The sequence below is a fragment of the Staurois parvus genome, unplaced genomic scaffold (assembly GCF_062004578.1).
Source record: "Staurois parvus isolate SC_StPar_1 unplaced genomic scaffold, SC_StPar_1.0 ptg000006l, whole genome shotgun sequence".
NCBI lineage: Eukaryota > Metazoa > Chordata > Amphibia > Anura > Ranidae > Staurois > Staurois parvus.
In genome coordinates this window covers 13,045,051-13,061,463 of record NW_028317802.1, presented here as the reverse complement: position 1 = coordinate 13,061,463, position 16,413 = coordinate 13,045,051, and the positions used below count along the sequence as shown (strand labels likewise).

Below are 16,413 nucleotides of genomic sequence, written 5' to 3'. Positions count from 1 at the left end.
AAAACTTTGAAGAACAAAACAAACAGTTAACAGTATCAGTGCTAACCTCTCCACCAGATCTAGATAGGTTGTCTAGAGCTGGCTTCAGAAGGTCAAAGCTTCTTTTTTTCTGTTGGAATGCCATGGATACTGTAAGCTCACTTATGTACTCTGACACGCAATCCCTACTTCTACCACATAAGGACAACCACACATCAGATTTACTATTTCTAACATGGTTTTAAAAATAGTCTCTGAATGCCCATGGTCTTAATAGCCCCTTGAAGCACCAGTTGATGTGGAAAGAGGCCCAACGGCTACATAGAGATGTGATTTGTGTTCAGGAAACACACCTTTTCCTCTTAAAACACCGCACTGCTCACACCGCTTGTTTTCATGTTTTTATGTCTAATGGTCCTGAAAAGAACTGTGGTGTTTACATTGTCTGTAACTCTGTTGCCTTTTCTTTACTTTCTCTGGTAACGGACAGTAAAGGCAGATTTATAATTATAGTCTGCAAAATCAATAATATTTTATATACCATTGTGAACCTCTATGCACCCAATGTCCACCAGGTCCATTTTCTGAACTTACTGGGAAAAAAAAAAGTCGCAAAAATCCAGGAGGGGTTTCTTGCTCTATTGTGGTGATTTCAACGCTATCATAAATAAATCGTTAGATATTTCAAACCCCTCCCACAGCCTGAGACACCCAATGACGCAGGCAGACCACGCACCTCTGTGCATTGAAGAGACCTTAAAATTCTCTCCAGTATTTTTATGGCGTAATGATATTTTGTAATCCCGCTTTTTGCCCTATTCTTACTACAGCTTTGCAGAAATATTTTGACATTAACTCTTCTCCCACTACCAATGTATTTAGCACATGGTGCGCACACAAAGCTTATTGTAGAGGTTTGCTATTGAAATTAGCCTCACAGGCAAAAAGAAACAGGAATCGAGCCTTTTTTGACACGGTAGATAAGATAGCTAGACTGGGACTTCTACACAATCTTTATCTCCCACCCAATTGCAGGAACTCCGAACCACTAGACTTGAGCTTAGGAATCTACTATTACAACATGGAAAAAAAAAAAAAGAAAAAAAAAAATTTAGAAAAAAAGGCTAAAGCCACATTTTACACTCAGGGGAATAAAGCAGGAAAGATGCTTGCAAAATACCTCGCTAGTAGACAATCCAAGTCAAATTTCCCTCAATTCTGGACCCCGTTATCCAATAAAATCACATATCATCCTAATAAAATAGTGGAAGCATTCTGCTCCTACAACTCTCAATTATATAACCTTAAAGACTACCCTCAAACTACCCAACCTTCTCCAGACTTGATTAAACAATTCTTTGAACAGTTACCATTGCCTACATTAAAGAATCAAAAATTAGAGAGGCTTAACCAACCTATTCTGGAAAGTGAAATAATTGCTGCCATTAAAGCATTACCAAAAAGTCTCCAGAGGTAGACAGTTTCTCTGCTGAGTACTATAAAAAAAAAAAAATTCCATTCTAGATTACTACCACATCTTAAAAAGATCATTCAATGAATCTGTGCTTACATCCACATTCCCCCCTGAGATGTTAAGGGCTATCATTGTCACTTTACCTAAACCGGGGAAGACTCCAGACCGACCTCAAATTTTTAGGCCCATTTCTCTGCTAAACACAGACCTTAACTACACGCCGCCCAGCCACTGTACATATACGGCGGCAGGGCGGCACTCGCAGGCAAAACCACGTTTCAAAACGTGTGTTTTGTAAACAAATAGGGGGTGCGTGCGAGGCACGCCGCCGCATCTGTCCTGCCAATCACCGCTGCAGATGTCAGTCGCCGGGTCACAGCCGCTCCTTAGCGGCTGTTTCCCGGCGATCGGCGGCAAACAGTGACAGAGAGCACAGCTGCAGTAGCTGTGCTGTCTGTCACTTCCCTGTCAGCTCGAGGATGAGCTGATCGAGAAAGAACAGTTTCTCTCTTGATCAGCCTTGTCCCATCCAGTACACACCCCCCCGCCCCCTAGTAAAACACTCCCCTCACTCCTATAACCCTTCCCTGCAAAATAAAGTTAACCCCTTCCTCCCCATTGCCATTAGTACAGTGTCTTTTTTGCACTGATCACTGTATTAGTGTTTTTGGGGATGTCAGTGACCCAAAGTCAGTACCCCCCAATGTCAGAATGTCCGCCACAGTCCTGCCATAAGTCCCTGATCGCCACCATTAGTATATTTAAAAAAAAAAAAAAAAAAAAAAAACCACACACAAACCTAAAAATCCCAGTATCTTTCCTGCCATTTGTAAACGTTATAACTTTCACATAAATCAATTAATTTACACGTATTGTTTTTTTTTTTAGCAAAGACATGTCACAGAATGCATTTTTGGCAGAAATTTATGACTAAATTTGATTTTTGCATTTTTAGTTACTGGACATGTTTTATAGCAAAAAGTCCAAAATATTGTTTTTTTCCCTCAAAATTGTCACTTTATAGCGCAAAAAATAAAAACCGCACAGGCGATCAAATACCACCGAAAGAAAGCTCAATTTGTGGGGGGGGAGAAAAATGTAAATTTAAAAATGGCATAAATTGCAGTATTTATACCATAGTTTGTAGACGCTATAACTTCCACACAAAGCAATCAATATACACTTATTGGGATTTTTTTTTACCAAAAACATGTAGCAGAACACATTTTGGCCTAAATTTATAACCAACTTTGAGTTTACTATATATTTTTTATAGCTGAAAGTAAAAAATAGTTTTTCAAAATTTTTGGCCTTGGTTTATAGTGTGAAAGAAAGCTCTATTTGTGTGAAAAAAAGGACATAAATTTTGTTTGGGTGTAGCATTGCATGACCGCGCAATTAGTTGAATTAGTGCAGCGCCGAGTAGCAAAAAGAGGCCTGGTCATTAAGGGGGAGGGGGGGTAAATCCTCTGGAGCTCAAGTGGTTAAGATATACACCAAAATCATAGCAACTCATCTCTTAAACATAACTCCTCTCCTTATTAAAGCTGACCAAGTGGGCTTTGTCAAGGGCAGACAAGCAGCAGACGGCACTCGTAGAATACTCAATTTGATTGAAACCCGTGGGATACAGGCCTTATTCTTGGCACTGTATGCCGAAAAAGCTTTTGATAGAGTCCACTGACAGTACTTAGAAGCTACTCTAAATAAATTTGGCATTGGTGGATTTATAAAGTCTGCTATTATGGCACTATATACAGTCCCTAATGCACAAGTATTTACAATGCCTTATCAGAACCTTTTAGTATCACCAATGGAACTAGGCAGGGCTGTCCCATCATCTCACTAATAAGGGAACCCCTAGCAACCGCAGTTACTTAATCCACAGATCTTGGGCATTCAAGTTGCATCCACATTCCATAAAATAGGACTGTTTGCAGATGTCATACTTACCATTACCAACCCTTTGAATTCCCTCACAGAAATTTCAGCCTCTCTGCAGTCATTGTGTAGTTTATTATAAACTTAATATCACAAAATCCTGTGCCCTACCAATAGCTGTAGCAAGGGGACCTTTGAAATATCTCAAAGACAAATTCTCCTATAGCTGGACTCACAAGAAACTAGACTACCTCGGTATATGCATATCTGCCCCATCCTCCAATACATTTAAAGGCAATTATGAAAAAGTGCAACAGGTCGATCATGGTGGAATTGCAGCATCTTGATAAATTTGAAACCTCGTGCATAGGTAGAATAGCAGCGTTTAGGATGCCAATATTTCCAAAATATTGTATTTTAGACCAATCCCAATGCTTATTTCAGAAAGTTAGAGGCAGCTTTTAAAATATATTTGGAGGAGCAAGAAGTCACGGATCCCATTCCAGTCACTCACTAAACACAAATCTAAAAGGAGGTGTAGGTTTTACAGTAATATTTACCACTATGCAGCCATTTTAGATAAACGTCTGGCATGGCTCCTCCCATCATATAAATAGTGCATACAAATAGAGCAGAGTGCAGTTCCCAGTAGAGATAGTAAAACCTTGTTAGCAAGATTTGTTACACCTAAACTCTTAAATACATGTCTTCCATCCATCTCTGCAACACTTGAAGCGTGGAAAATTGGCCTGCACAAAATATCTTCTTCCTCTCCCAAGCTTCAACTTGACATACCATTACCAGCATATGAATACTTTAACCTAGGTCCTTTAAAGGGTTGGTATTGAGATTAGGGATATGGCACTCACTGAGATAGGGAACACTGTGCCAAGTAGAGAATTACACTCTTTTCCGCAAATTACTATATTGTGAAAAGAAATGGATTCAAATAGATTCCAAAATCTGGCATGTTTTAACTAACCATTAGACTGAAAAAGTGTATCAAGGTTTTACAAGTCAACATTATGATGATTCTTCTATCTTAAACTGTGTGGGTAAATGGGAGAAGGATCTTCAAAGATCTTTCACCCAAGAAAAATGGAATGCAGCCTTGAGTAATAATTTGGAGTACCACCAAATGCACTAATCACTGGGATTAGTCTCTAAAATGGTTATACAGCAGCTACTTTACCCCTTACAAAACTAGCCAAGATGTATCTAATGTGTCGCCATTGTGCTAGAGGAATTGTGGCAAGGAGGGTAATCTACTTCACATTATGTGGGAATGTATCTGTTTACACAAATTCTGGCAAGATGTTTTTGTACATCTCATGGGTGTCTGGAATGCTGACTAGGCCAGCACCTCATCTGCCACTACCTAATATCACCCTAAACCTATTCCCTGGACAATTTAGAACAATTGGCCATATATTAATTGCTGCTGGACGAATTGCTGCTTGGAAGTCAACTAAAATCATAGTTCATAGATTACACTTACATTAGATGTGGAAGAGGGCTGTGGCCATTTCCCCACCAGCACATGGTGACATTTGACCTGAAATGGTCTTGTTGGAAAGAAATCATGTTACACAATAATGCATACATAGATTTGTAATATATTGATTTTCTGGTTGAATTAGTGCAGTTTTCTAACACTTTGTTTTTCTCCTTAAAACTATACTACCTGGAAGTCTGGCCATGTATTGGTCCGCTCTTCTGGAAGAACTATGATGGCAATTAGTGCACTGTTGGTATTATATGCCTTAATTGTAACCAATATTGTTGGTAGCTAAAAGTGCAATTATAATTATCAATCTGTTTATGTATACCTCAGTTGGATGAGGCAGAGTATACAAAAGCCTCAAAAGAGTGTGCCATCACAGTGGTGCATAAAAGAGTCTGTACTCATTTTCTCTTGGATCTTGTTACTTTGATAATTGTTAAAATTTCAATAAAAAAGGATTTGAAAAGAAGCCTCTGCAACAGTGACAAAGAATTTTAAGCAAACAGTAATAAGTATGATGCTGGCAAACTAATTCTGTGGCTTAAAACTGGAACACATCACGTCACTGTTCCTGGAGTGAAAGGGTGCAGTTCCAGTGAGTGTCTCCCAGCAGCCAGCACCTGATACTGGCTGCTTGTAGGGTATTTAAAGTAAGGCTCAAGTTAAAAAAAAAAAGTGTTAAGAGTTTCCCTCAAAGAATTCAGAGAGGCCATTAAAGAACAAAGTCAATGTTTATTTAATTTAAAAATTATACACAAGTAAAACCATACAAAGTAACATGCTAACAGTTTAGCATCTGAGGCAAGTCAAGTGTGATATCAAATGTTGCCAGGAGAGATGGCAATGTGCTTGGAATATCTGGGGAGGGAAAAAAAAAAAAAAAAAAAAAAAAAAAAAAAAAGTTACTTGAAGTACAAATTCAGGTTTTAAACATCTAGATCCAATTGAAGCTTTGTTGGCTAGTGAGTATGAGATCTGATAGGACAAAAATTGGACCTTTGATAGGTACAATTACTACAACTAATGAGAGCTGCCAACCCACACTTTGTCCTCCACCCTCTCCTCTGTTCTACTCTTCCCAGACCTATTGGGCATAAGTACTATACGCATTTTCTTGTGGTCTCTAAAAGAGGTCCAATAGAAGTGGGGCAAGTGCTTGTGCACAGAGGGCCTTGGCAGGAACCATGTTTATTGAAATTCTCATCAACTAAACATTTTAGCAAAAATGCATCTCTGCATTATGCAAACTGACTGCAGATATCCAGTAAAGCACAAGTAATCTTATTCTACCTCAAGCTAAACATTAATGTTCATGTTTTGACAGCCAATTACCAAGTTTATACTAGATCTATGGGCAGCATAGTGGCTAAATGCTTAGCGCTTCCACCTGGCAGTACTAGGGTTGCTGGTTGGAATCCCAACCATTAGCACCACCTGCCTGGAATTTGCATGTTCTCCCTGTGCAGGTTTCCTCTGGGTACTCCGGTTTCCTCCCACACTCCAAATACATGCTGGTAGGTTAATTAGATCCTGTCTAAACTGGCCCTAGTATGTGTATGTATGAATGTGAGTTAGGAACCTTAAATTGTACACTCCTTGAGGGTTAGGGACTGATGTGAATGTACTATGTAAAAGTGCTGCGTAAATTGACAGTGCTATACAAAAGGGGGAAAAAAAAAAAAAAAAAAAAACCACAAACAAAAACACACATTCTGATGCACTTCATCTGAAGATTGCAATGACAGCATCACATGCAGCAGTGATTGCAACAACCCTGGCAAAGGTTTAAACATTTACAAAGTCAGTCACTGATGTCTGCTCTAGTACCCCCTCTCCCCAGCACTCACTGGAGCATGGGGCAGTGACGAGGGGAACAGAAACAGCTGGCTCAGGCTGTCCGTTCAGTGTTGTCTGAAAACTTTTCACAGGAGGAGTGAAATTTGTTGACCAGTTTTCAGCCAACAAAACTTGGGTGTACTCAAGGACTGGTCAAAAGCACCACCTTCTTGTGGTGAAACACTAAACAGTTTTATATGAAAGGGCTGCTAGTCCTGAGACCCTACAAGTCCAAGTAATGGCTACCAGAAACAGCTTTCCAAGTCAATGGACCAAGTTGAGGTCTGAGATTAAATTGGAGAAATTTACTGTAAACAAAGACCCAAATTTAGATCCCATGGGTCAAAGGCAGTCAGATTGGAGAGCAATCTGTTAAAAAAAGGGGGGGGGGGAGAATTGTATAGGAAAATTTGTGTGTCAGTTTAGTTTGCCAACACATCAAGATGGTGCCCCCCCATTAGCAGTCTCAGGACCACTGGATGTACAGTGAGGAAAAGTAATTGAACACCCTGCGATTTTGAAAGTTCTCCCACTTAGAAATCATGGAGGGGTCTGAAATTCACATTGTAGGTGCATTCCCACTCAGACAATTTACAAATCATACAATGTGATTTCCTGATTTTTTTAAAGAAAGTTTTTGTCTTGCACTACTGAACATAAGTATTTGAACACCTGAGAAAATCAGTGTTAATATTTGGTACAGAAGCCTTTGTTTGCAATTACAGAGGTCAAACAGGTCTAACTACCAAGTTAGATTAATCAGTGGAGGAGGTGGACTTAAGGCACAGTAACAGGTCTTTGAGAGCCAGAATTCTTGCAGTTTTAGGTGTTCAAATACTTATGAACAGCAGTGCAAGACAAAAATCACACATGTGATTTCCTGAATTTTTTTATTCATTTTTTTTTTTTTTTTTAATTCTGTCTGAGTGGGAATGCTCCTACAATGTGAATTTCAGACCCCTCCATGATTTCTAAGTGGGAGAACTTTCAAAATTGCAGGGTGTTCAAATATTTATGTTCCTCACTGTATATTGACGATCAATTTTGACAGCAGGTTCTGGAAACTTGAAGTGTTCATTTCTTGTTCCCTTCTAAAAAGGACTCATGTCACAGGGCTTGGAGGACACCAACCTGACTCCCAGCTAAAGACTGGAATATCCATTGGAGCTGGCTCCTGGGTCAGTGCATCAAACTTTGCAGCTTCCTTTTCATGCACAAGGAGGGGAACTCCAGCAAGGTAGAGATGGCTCAGCTTGTGCTCTTCTGGGAGATCAAAGGTTTCAAAATCTAGGAATAAAGACAAGCCATTCATGTATCTACTGATCAAATAGCTTCTGTTCCTTATTATTGGGCAAATCAGCATTAAAGAATTAAACTAGCGTCTAGCTTCTTTATAGGCAAGAGACTGACAAGTCAGTCCTAATCTGTCCAAGCTGAGGACCAAAATATCACATAAACCACTCAAATGAAACAGCACAAGTGGTAAAACCTGGATAATTTTTCTGTAGAGGGAAAAAAAAAAAAAAAAAAAAAAAAAAAAAAAAAAAAAAACTCCCACACTAAAAAGACTTGCCTGCAGGATCATAAGGGAGACACTTTTCAATCTCAGGGTAGCTCTGTTTGCTAGGCTTGATTGATGCTTCAGAAGTCTAAAAATTAAGCAAGAACAGTTTAACATGGGTAGTAGTGTCAACTAAAGATCCCTTTCATGTTAAAGATACCAATTCCCCAGGCAAGGGAAAAACTAGGGGTTCCAACCTTCCCCATACTATTGAAAGCTAGAAAATTATAAGCATGGAATCCATCCTGGCACCCAAGGCAAGCTGAGATTGTGTACCAAGCTGTACCTGTACAGTGCTAGAGAATGCACCTTTATGTAGAAGTAACATGAAGCCATTAATTGTGAATGCAATCTAGTTTCTACAATGTTCATGAGACAGGCAGACAAAGGCATTCTTATTGTAGTGCTGATGTTTGGTTAACCACATCCCCCATCCCTACAAGGAATATATGCATATAATGCATGTGTGGCCTGTCCTTTGTGATGCTGCATATCTACAAAGTGTAACTTCACTGCATCTGAGCAGTGCAAACCAAAAAAGCAAATTAAATTAATTTGTAAATAGTCAAAGCAAACTGCCCCATCCATGGGTCTGCTTTATTTTGCTTAGAAATAGTGTTGGTGCTGAAACCCCCACCACCTACAAGTTTCTTGCACTCCTAAATGCTAGGCATGTTTAGCACATGAGCATGCATTCTAGTGGCCAATCCAAAATATTGGAATGAAAGCCCAAGCACTTACTACCTAAACAATTGAAAAATGCAGCTTTGGGTGTATTTTTATTTTCTACACTGCTTTTTCTGGTTCTGGAACAAAAAGGTGTATGGGAGAGAACCCCCCCCCCCCCCACCAAACCCTTCCTGTGTGCATGAGACCCAAATCTTCTGAGACTAAGAGGCAGGAGGCTTAGACATCAGGGTTCTCCTTGCTGGACCCTTTGATACAAGCAGCAAAGCCCTACATCTACCAAGATGAATGCCGCCAGAGACTAGTAAACATGGCAAGGCAATTTGGTGGCAAGGCAATTTGGTAACTGGAAATAAGCTACACAAGACCACAGCAATAATGGCTATTAATCCTGTGCTCAGTTGTAGCTAGATCCAGTGGGCACAGGCAGTCAAACAGGTTAAAAAAAAAAAAAATTGACTCTTAAGACTAGCCACCTAATTTCTATGAGAGAACGTAGTACCTGCTTAGTAACTGGTGCAGAATTCTTCACTTTAAGTGCTCCTTTGTGTGGCAATCCCATGTTGACAACCTGCTTGTTGACATTTCCCAGAGCTTTTCTTGGCCTCACCACAGTGCCAGAGCTGCCAAACACTTTTCCTGGATGACTTTTCAAAAGTAGTTTGCCTAAAGGGGGAAAAAAAAAAAAAAAAAAAAAAATTTACTTTTGCTACAGGCTTATTAAGGGGGACTGCTAAAGTGCAAAACAGCAGTGTTGACTGCATCTGTATAACCCCTAATGGAGCAAACCTATTTACAGGTCTGCTATGGGCGACAGCTTTAATCACAGGTGTATTTACACATTTGTAACCAAACCAACACAATCAATTTGCTAAACTTACCAACAGCATAAAAACCTTAACTTCCATTTGCATTACCACTAGGTAGTCAAGGGGGGGGGGGGGGGGTTGAAAAGTAATATTTACATAAAGAGATTCTAAAAAGGTTGCAATTTTTAACAAATTGTACACTAAAAACTGGTCTGTGCAGAGCAGACCCAATTTTTGGGTCCCCTGCCAGGTAGCCATGGCTCCCACTGCTGTCAATCACAGCCAGTGAGGCAATCAGGCGATTGAGGGGCAGGGCCAAGCAACAGTAGAGCTGTGACTTGGGAGCCCCCATAGCAAGCCACTTGCTGTGAGGGCACCTGAGAGAGGGGCCAGGAGTGCCAGCAGGGGACCCAAGATGATCCAGGCTGCTCTGCAAATCCACTGCAGGTGAAAACATGTTTAACAAATAAAAAAAAACCCACATGCCTTTAATATCACTTTAAATGGCACACCCACACATTGGAAACTGCTGTGTGTTTTTCCACACATTAGTTCTACTATAAAGAAATATGGAACTGCAGCTATGAATTACATATAACCTTCAATAATTTGAAATCCAAACATGAGCTGAAAGTGGCTCGCAAGTCAAACACTTACCAGAACTTGTAGTTTTAAGGCGATCCTTGGTCAGGATGGTAGAAACATCTCCATTCTCTTGGTCAATGAAAATCACAGTTGCCATGTTTCACTCTTCCAAAACTATGAAGACATTACAAGAGACTTTAGGATTTGTTACACAAGCATTGCTTACATGAAGACAACTGGACATATCCCAAAACATCTGTTTCACAGCAGTAACAGTCCTGGTTGCCACAAGCAGTACACCCAATTCAACCTGCTAAGGACCACTATTTGGTGTCAGTTTTCACTGCCACCCTGGTAAGCAGGACCCAAGTTAACCACTTGCCCTCTAGAGGAATTAACCCCCCCCCCCCCTTCCTGGCCAGGCCATTATTTTGCATTAGTCATGCAATGCTACACCCAAGTGAAAAATCAAGTTTTTCCACACAAAGAGCTTTTTGGTGGTATTTGATTGCCTGTATTTTTTATAGTGTAAAAAAAAAAAAAAAAAAAAAAAAAAACAACAACCAACAATTGAGAAAAAAGTTTTGCTATTAAACATGGCCATTAAAAATGCTTAAAAAAAAAAAAAAAGTTTAATCATAAATTTAGGACAAAATGTGTTCTGCTAAAAAATCCCTATACGTGTAAATTGGTTTGTGAAGGTTATAGCATTTACAAATGGTGGTATAGATACTGGAAGTGAATTTCTCTTTTTTACTAGTAATGGCAGCAATCAGCAACTTATAGTGGGACTGGTGGACATTCTGGCATGGGAAGGGGGGGGTTGACGACTGACATCTCCTGTGATCGGGGGGGGGGGGGGGGGGGGGGGGGGGGAAGCACTGACTATACTAATGGCACTGGGCAGGAAGGGGTTAACATGAGGGGCAGAGGGTTAACTGTGCAGGGAGTGTTTTACTAGGGGCCGATGTGTTGGTGCTTCACTGTAATCACACTGCTCTGGATGGCAGTGTACAGCCATCCAGCAGTGTGCCTGAGCTGTCGGGAGGACTGTTCATAAACCCTCACTTTGTAGAACAACCTATTCAGTTTAAAATAGGAATGAAAGACAAACTTGTGTCTAGATCTCTTCCCCCCATGTTATAAAGTGATCACATCCTCCAAGCCACTTGGCAGCTGAAAACCAAACTTGGGAGGAGAAACAGCAGACACTGACCTTCCCTATGACAGGCTGTGCAGGGGGGTCAAGGACAAGTCTGACCATTGGAGGAGAGCAGGCCAAGTTTGCAGCATAGCTAGAGAACTGACCCACATTGCTCTCCTGCTTAGTGTGGCCAGATTTCGATAGGAAAAGCAGAGGGACTGGCAGGTACACCAGGGATTTCACACAAAGGAAGCAATACAACGAACAAGACACTTTACCATACAAGTACACAGGACAGCAATCACATCAGGACTATGAAATGTTGGGTTTATATACTTTTCAAGTAAAAGCAACAACAAATGTGTTTCAGATTGGAAATTGATTAGAACCTCTGTCAGTACTCCCATTAGGGAGGTTCACCTTCTCCATTTGTCCCATTTACTGTTATCACTTGTAAAAAGTAACCCTAAATTCTGGGTTTTCCCCAGAAAGTTAATAGAGGGGAAATTTCCACTGGGGACAATAGTTCTGGTGACCTGGAGGTCCCAAGGAACTCCCTTATTTGCAGGGATTTTCTGTCATTTCCTGTTTTAGCTATGGACATGAAGTGAAAGACTCTCCCCAATCAGACACAGATGGCAAAAAGTTAACCCTCCACAAGGCTAAATTCACATCTGTGCGGGTGGTGCCACTGCAGATCCACACGAAAATCCGTGCAGCCGTACCACTCGCACAGAGGAATGCCTACCCACGGGCAGGTGCCATTAGTTTTAATGGCACGCTGCCCGCACTTGAAAATGTAACCGTACTGGGAACAGAGGTTCCCGTGTGGGCTGCGGTTTTTGGAAGAAGTGCAGGGACTTCCCTGCATGTCACAGGAGTTCCTTCAAATGAATGGGCTCTTGTGCCCATGCAAAACACAGCCCGCATATATGTGAACTGGTGCTTACTGTATCCAAAAGGAAAAATAATGACTTGGCTTTAGTCTACTTTTAGCCTTGGACCACATGATCAGCATATCACATGAGAGTCAACACCACACCGCATTCTTGTGCAAGTTATATATCTGTGCAGTGCAATTTCAACCATACATTTTGTATGGCTCAAATTGCACTGCATCTGTACCAAAATAATGCAGGACCCTTTTCTGGCCACACCAGAATAAGATCATAGGTGTTCACACACACGAGATCCATTTCTGCACATCGCACTACATTTTGCAAGCCAATTTCAGGGTGTTATCTTAAGCGCCTCCCACCCACCATATCATTATATAAATGGACAGGTGGGGGTTCTCTTGTTCTGGGAGGACATCCTAAAATCCTCCAAATGCACATGCACCCCCCCAGCGATCGGTGGTGCGCCATGTCCCTGGGATACAGCAGATCACCGATCAGAGTAAAGAGCTGCTGACGTTGGCTCTGTCATGTTATCAGCTGTATCCAATCACATGTAAACTAGGAAATGCTGGTTATCAGCCGTCCTCTCCTCACACTGACAGCATGCAAGGAGAGCAGGTAATCTGCACTCAGAGGGGACATCTACACTGATCATCAGTGTAGCCCCATCAGAGTCACCTGTCAGTGCCCATCAATGCCACATACCAGTGCTAATCAGTGATGCCTGGCAATGCCACCTACCAGTGCCAATCACTGCAGCCTCATTAGCACACATCAGGAGAAAAATTACTTTACAAAATTTTTAACAGAAGGAAAGAAAAAAAAAAAGATTAAATTCCACCAGAAGAAATCTGACAAATAGATTTGTTTGGGTACAGTGTTGCATGACTGCACAATTATCAAAGTTCAACCACGCTGAAAGATTGGCCTGGGCAGGAAGGGGGTATATAAGTGCCCTGTAGGAAAATGGCTAAAATACACATCTGCAGCAGTTCACATGAACAGGGTGCAATTAAGAGGCAGTGCAGAAATCACACAGAAACCAGTGCAAATTCTGCACCACAGTGTGAACCAGGGCCAAGTGTTAGACTGTGCAATCTACCTAGGACCTCACAGGGGGCATCCCCCATATCTACCTAGGACCTCACAGGGGGCATCCCCCATATCTACCTAGGACCTCACAGGGGGCATCCCCCATATCTACCTAGGACCTCACAGGGGGCATCCCCCATATCTACCTAGGACCTCACAGGGGGCATCCCCCATATCTACCTAGGACCTCACAGGGGGCATCCCCCATATCTACCTAGGACCTCACAGGGGGCATCCCCCATATCTACCTAGGACCTCACAGGGGGCATCCCCCATATCTACCTAGGACCTCACAGGGGGCATCCCCCATATCTACCTAGGACCTCACAGGGGGCATCCCCCATATCTACCTAGGACCTCACAGGGGGCATCCCCCATATCTACCTAGGACCTCACAGGGGGCATCCCCCATATCTACCTAGGACCTCACAGGGGGCATCCCCCATATCTACCTAGGACCTCACAGGGGGCATCCCAGGAAGGCTAGCTTCCCCTTCAGATTGTGTACACTGGTCCAGTAATAAAGGAGATAAATTCATCTGCCCTTAGTGAAAATGGCCACCATGAGAATAGGGAAGATAAAGTACACAAGAAAAAAAAAACACCTGCAATTATCTGTAGATTGTCATGACTAAAGTTTTCTAGAAGGTGCCTGTTGTGATGTTTAACTGCTTCCCCACCACCCTATAACAGAAATACTGCTACAGGGTGGCAGGGGTGCACAAAATCACGATTTTGTATCTCCTCAGGAAGCAAGTGGGTAAAATAAGGGTGACGACCCTCTATCGAGCAGCCATATTACACGAACAATATTTTTGCTAATCGGATAACTACACATCAGGAAGCGCAGAACAGGAGCTGACCTCTGACCCCAACAATAGGAGGTGAATGAACTGAGGGCAAAACAGCCAATGCTAGTGGAGAAAGGGTCAAAGTACAACCAGCACAAGGCGGTGCTGCAACTTCCAGCCACCATCAGGACAACTCGGGCCCCTCTGCACACCGCTCCAGCACAATGGCCCGTTAGCTGTGGCGCCCTCGGCCCGTTTCTACCTTACCCAGCTCTCCGCACCTTCTCTCAGATCACCGTTAACACACCAGAGCTACTGTTAGAATGGATTACCCCGCAGTTCTTAAATCAAAAGCTGCTCGCTTATTGGCTACGCGAAGAGGCTGTCTTTCCTGGATTGGCTGAGTCATCTAGTGGCGGCTTGTTTTTATTGGAGGATAACAAAGTACTTCTTAGCCGCCCCTGTTCCTCGGCGATCCCACGTGTCTGTGTTTATATTGACAGCTGTGCTGGGCTAGGAGAGGCCACAATGGAGTTATTGCGGGGCAGGTGAGGGGTTCAGGAACATTTGATAGGTCACATGGTAGAGGGTAGCCGCTACATCACTGCGATTCTAGATTGGTTTGTAATTGGAAGAGAACTAAGTGCACGTGACACACGTCTGTGTTTATTATTATTATTAGAAGACAGCTAACAAGGTATCTGGGGTGTATGGTGATCCTTGGGTGTACTATCAGTACTGCAAGGGGGGGGAAGGTGGCATTTGGTTAACTGTCAGTATTTACAAGTGACATAGGGATGCAGGGTAATGAGAGATGGCAGGCTCTTGGGTGTACTGTCAGGATTGGGGGTCGGTGTTGGGGTGCAGGATGAGGAAATATGGGTGATATTTGCACCAGTAGTTCCCCCTAATGAAAATTCCATTGCCAAAACCGAAAATTGAGGATGCACTTGCATTGAAGTCTCTATAGGACACAATTTTGCATTGAAGTCTATGGGGGACACAATTTAGCATTAAAGTCTATGGGATGCTATTTTTGCATTGAAATCTATGGGACGCAATTTTGCATTGAAGTCACTAGAGGGAGTTTTTTATTTGAAGTCTGTGGGGATGCAATTTTGCATTAAAATCTATGGGATGTGTGTTTGCATTGAAGTCACTAGGGGTTTTTTGCATTGAAGTCTATGAGGACACGATTGTCATTGAAGTCACTAGGGGGTGTATTTGCATTGAAGTCTATGGGAACGTTATTTTGAATTCAAGTCTATGGGACACAATTTTGCATCAAAGTCATTAGAGGGCGTTTTTGCATTGATGTCTATGGGGATGCGAATTTGCATTCAAATCTATATGACGTGTGTTTGCATTTAAGTCACTAGGGGTCATTTTTACATTGAAATCTATGGCACACAATTTTGCATTGAAATCTATTGGGACGCAATTTTGCAATGAAGTCTGTGAGACGCGATTTTGCATTGAAATCACTAGAGGGCGTTTTTGCATTGAAGTCTGTGGGGACGTGATTTTGCATTAAAGGATAAGTTCCCCTTTTGGTAAAAAATAATAAATGCACATTTTTATGGAGGTAAAATTTTTTGCTGCAGGAGTCTGTAAGGCATTGCCCCAGCGATCAGTAGATCGCTGGTGCCATTCAGGTCTCCTGCAGATCTGTCAGTAAATCTGCTTTCCTGTTCGAAATCTACGAGCGAGCAGATATATTGACAGGAAGATTCAGTGAATCTGTGGAGCGTCATGATAGTTCATTGAGATCTACAAGTCAACAACGGGTAAGGCTGTCGGGACTTGTAGTTTCTCTTTGACAGAAGAGTAACGCAGCCAGGTAAAGCCCCGCACGGCCACTTTTTTTAAAAATTTGACAACTAGCTGGGGGTGAAAAACACTGTCAAAGGGGGGGCCAGTGCTTACATAATATGTTACACCCTGAATATGGGTGTAACGTCATGAAAGGTGAACTTATCCTTTAAAGTCTAGGGGACTTGATTTTACATTGAAGTCACTAGGGGGGGGGGGGGGGGGCATTTTATTAATTTAAGTCTATGGGGTGCGCAATTTTACAGAAAAGTCTATGGGATTCGATTTAACATAGAAGTCACTACAGGGTGTTTTTTTCATTTTAAGTCTATGGGGACACGACTTTGTATAAAAGTCTA

The 16,413-nt window shown here is 41.9% G+C and overlaps 1 protein-coding gene across 3 annotated transcripts; it reads right to left on the bottom strand.

The window, feature by feature from the left end:
- Window positions 1-5,550: 5,550 nt before the first annotated feature.
- LOC149474357 (securin-like) lies at window positions 5,551-14,605 on the bottom strand. Of its 3 annotated transcripts, none has more exons than XM_089662088.1 (6): window positions 14,510-14,605; window positions 10,389-10,490; window positions 9,425-9,588; window positions 8,248-8,323; window positions 7,806-7,961; window positions 5,551-5,696 (listed from the first exon to the last, which is right to left on the bottom strand). In XM_089662088.1, exons 2-6 carry the CDS (start codon window positions 10,471-10,473, stop codon window positions 5,620-5,622), a joined length of 558 nt encoding a protein of 185 aa, XP_089518214.1. In that variant the 5' UTR covers window positions 10,474-10,490; window positions 14,510-14,605; the 3' UTR covers window positions 5,551-5,619. The 3 variants fall into 3 exon arrangements, with proteins under 3 accessions (XP_089518214.1, XP_089518338.1, XP_089518267.1); XM_089662212.1 differs by having other exon boundaries at window positions 14,524-14,545; XM_089662141.1 differs by lacking the exon at window positions 14,510-14,605 and adding an exon at window positions 14,315-14,451.
- Between the last annotated feature and the right edge of the window lie 1,808 nt (window positions 14,606-16,413).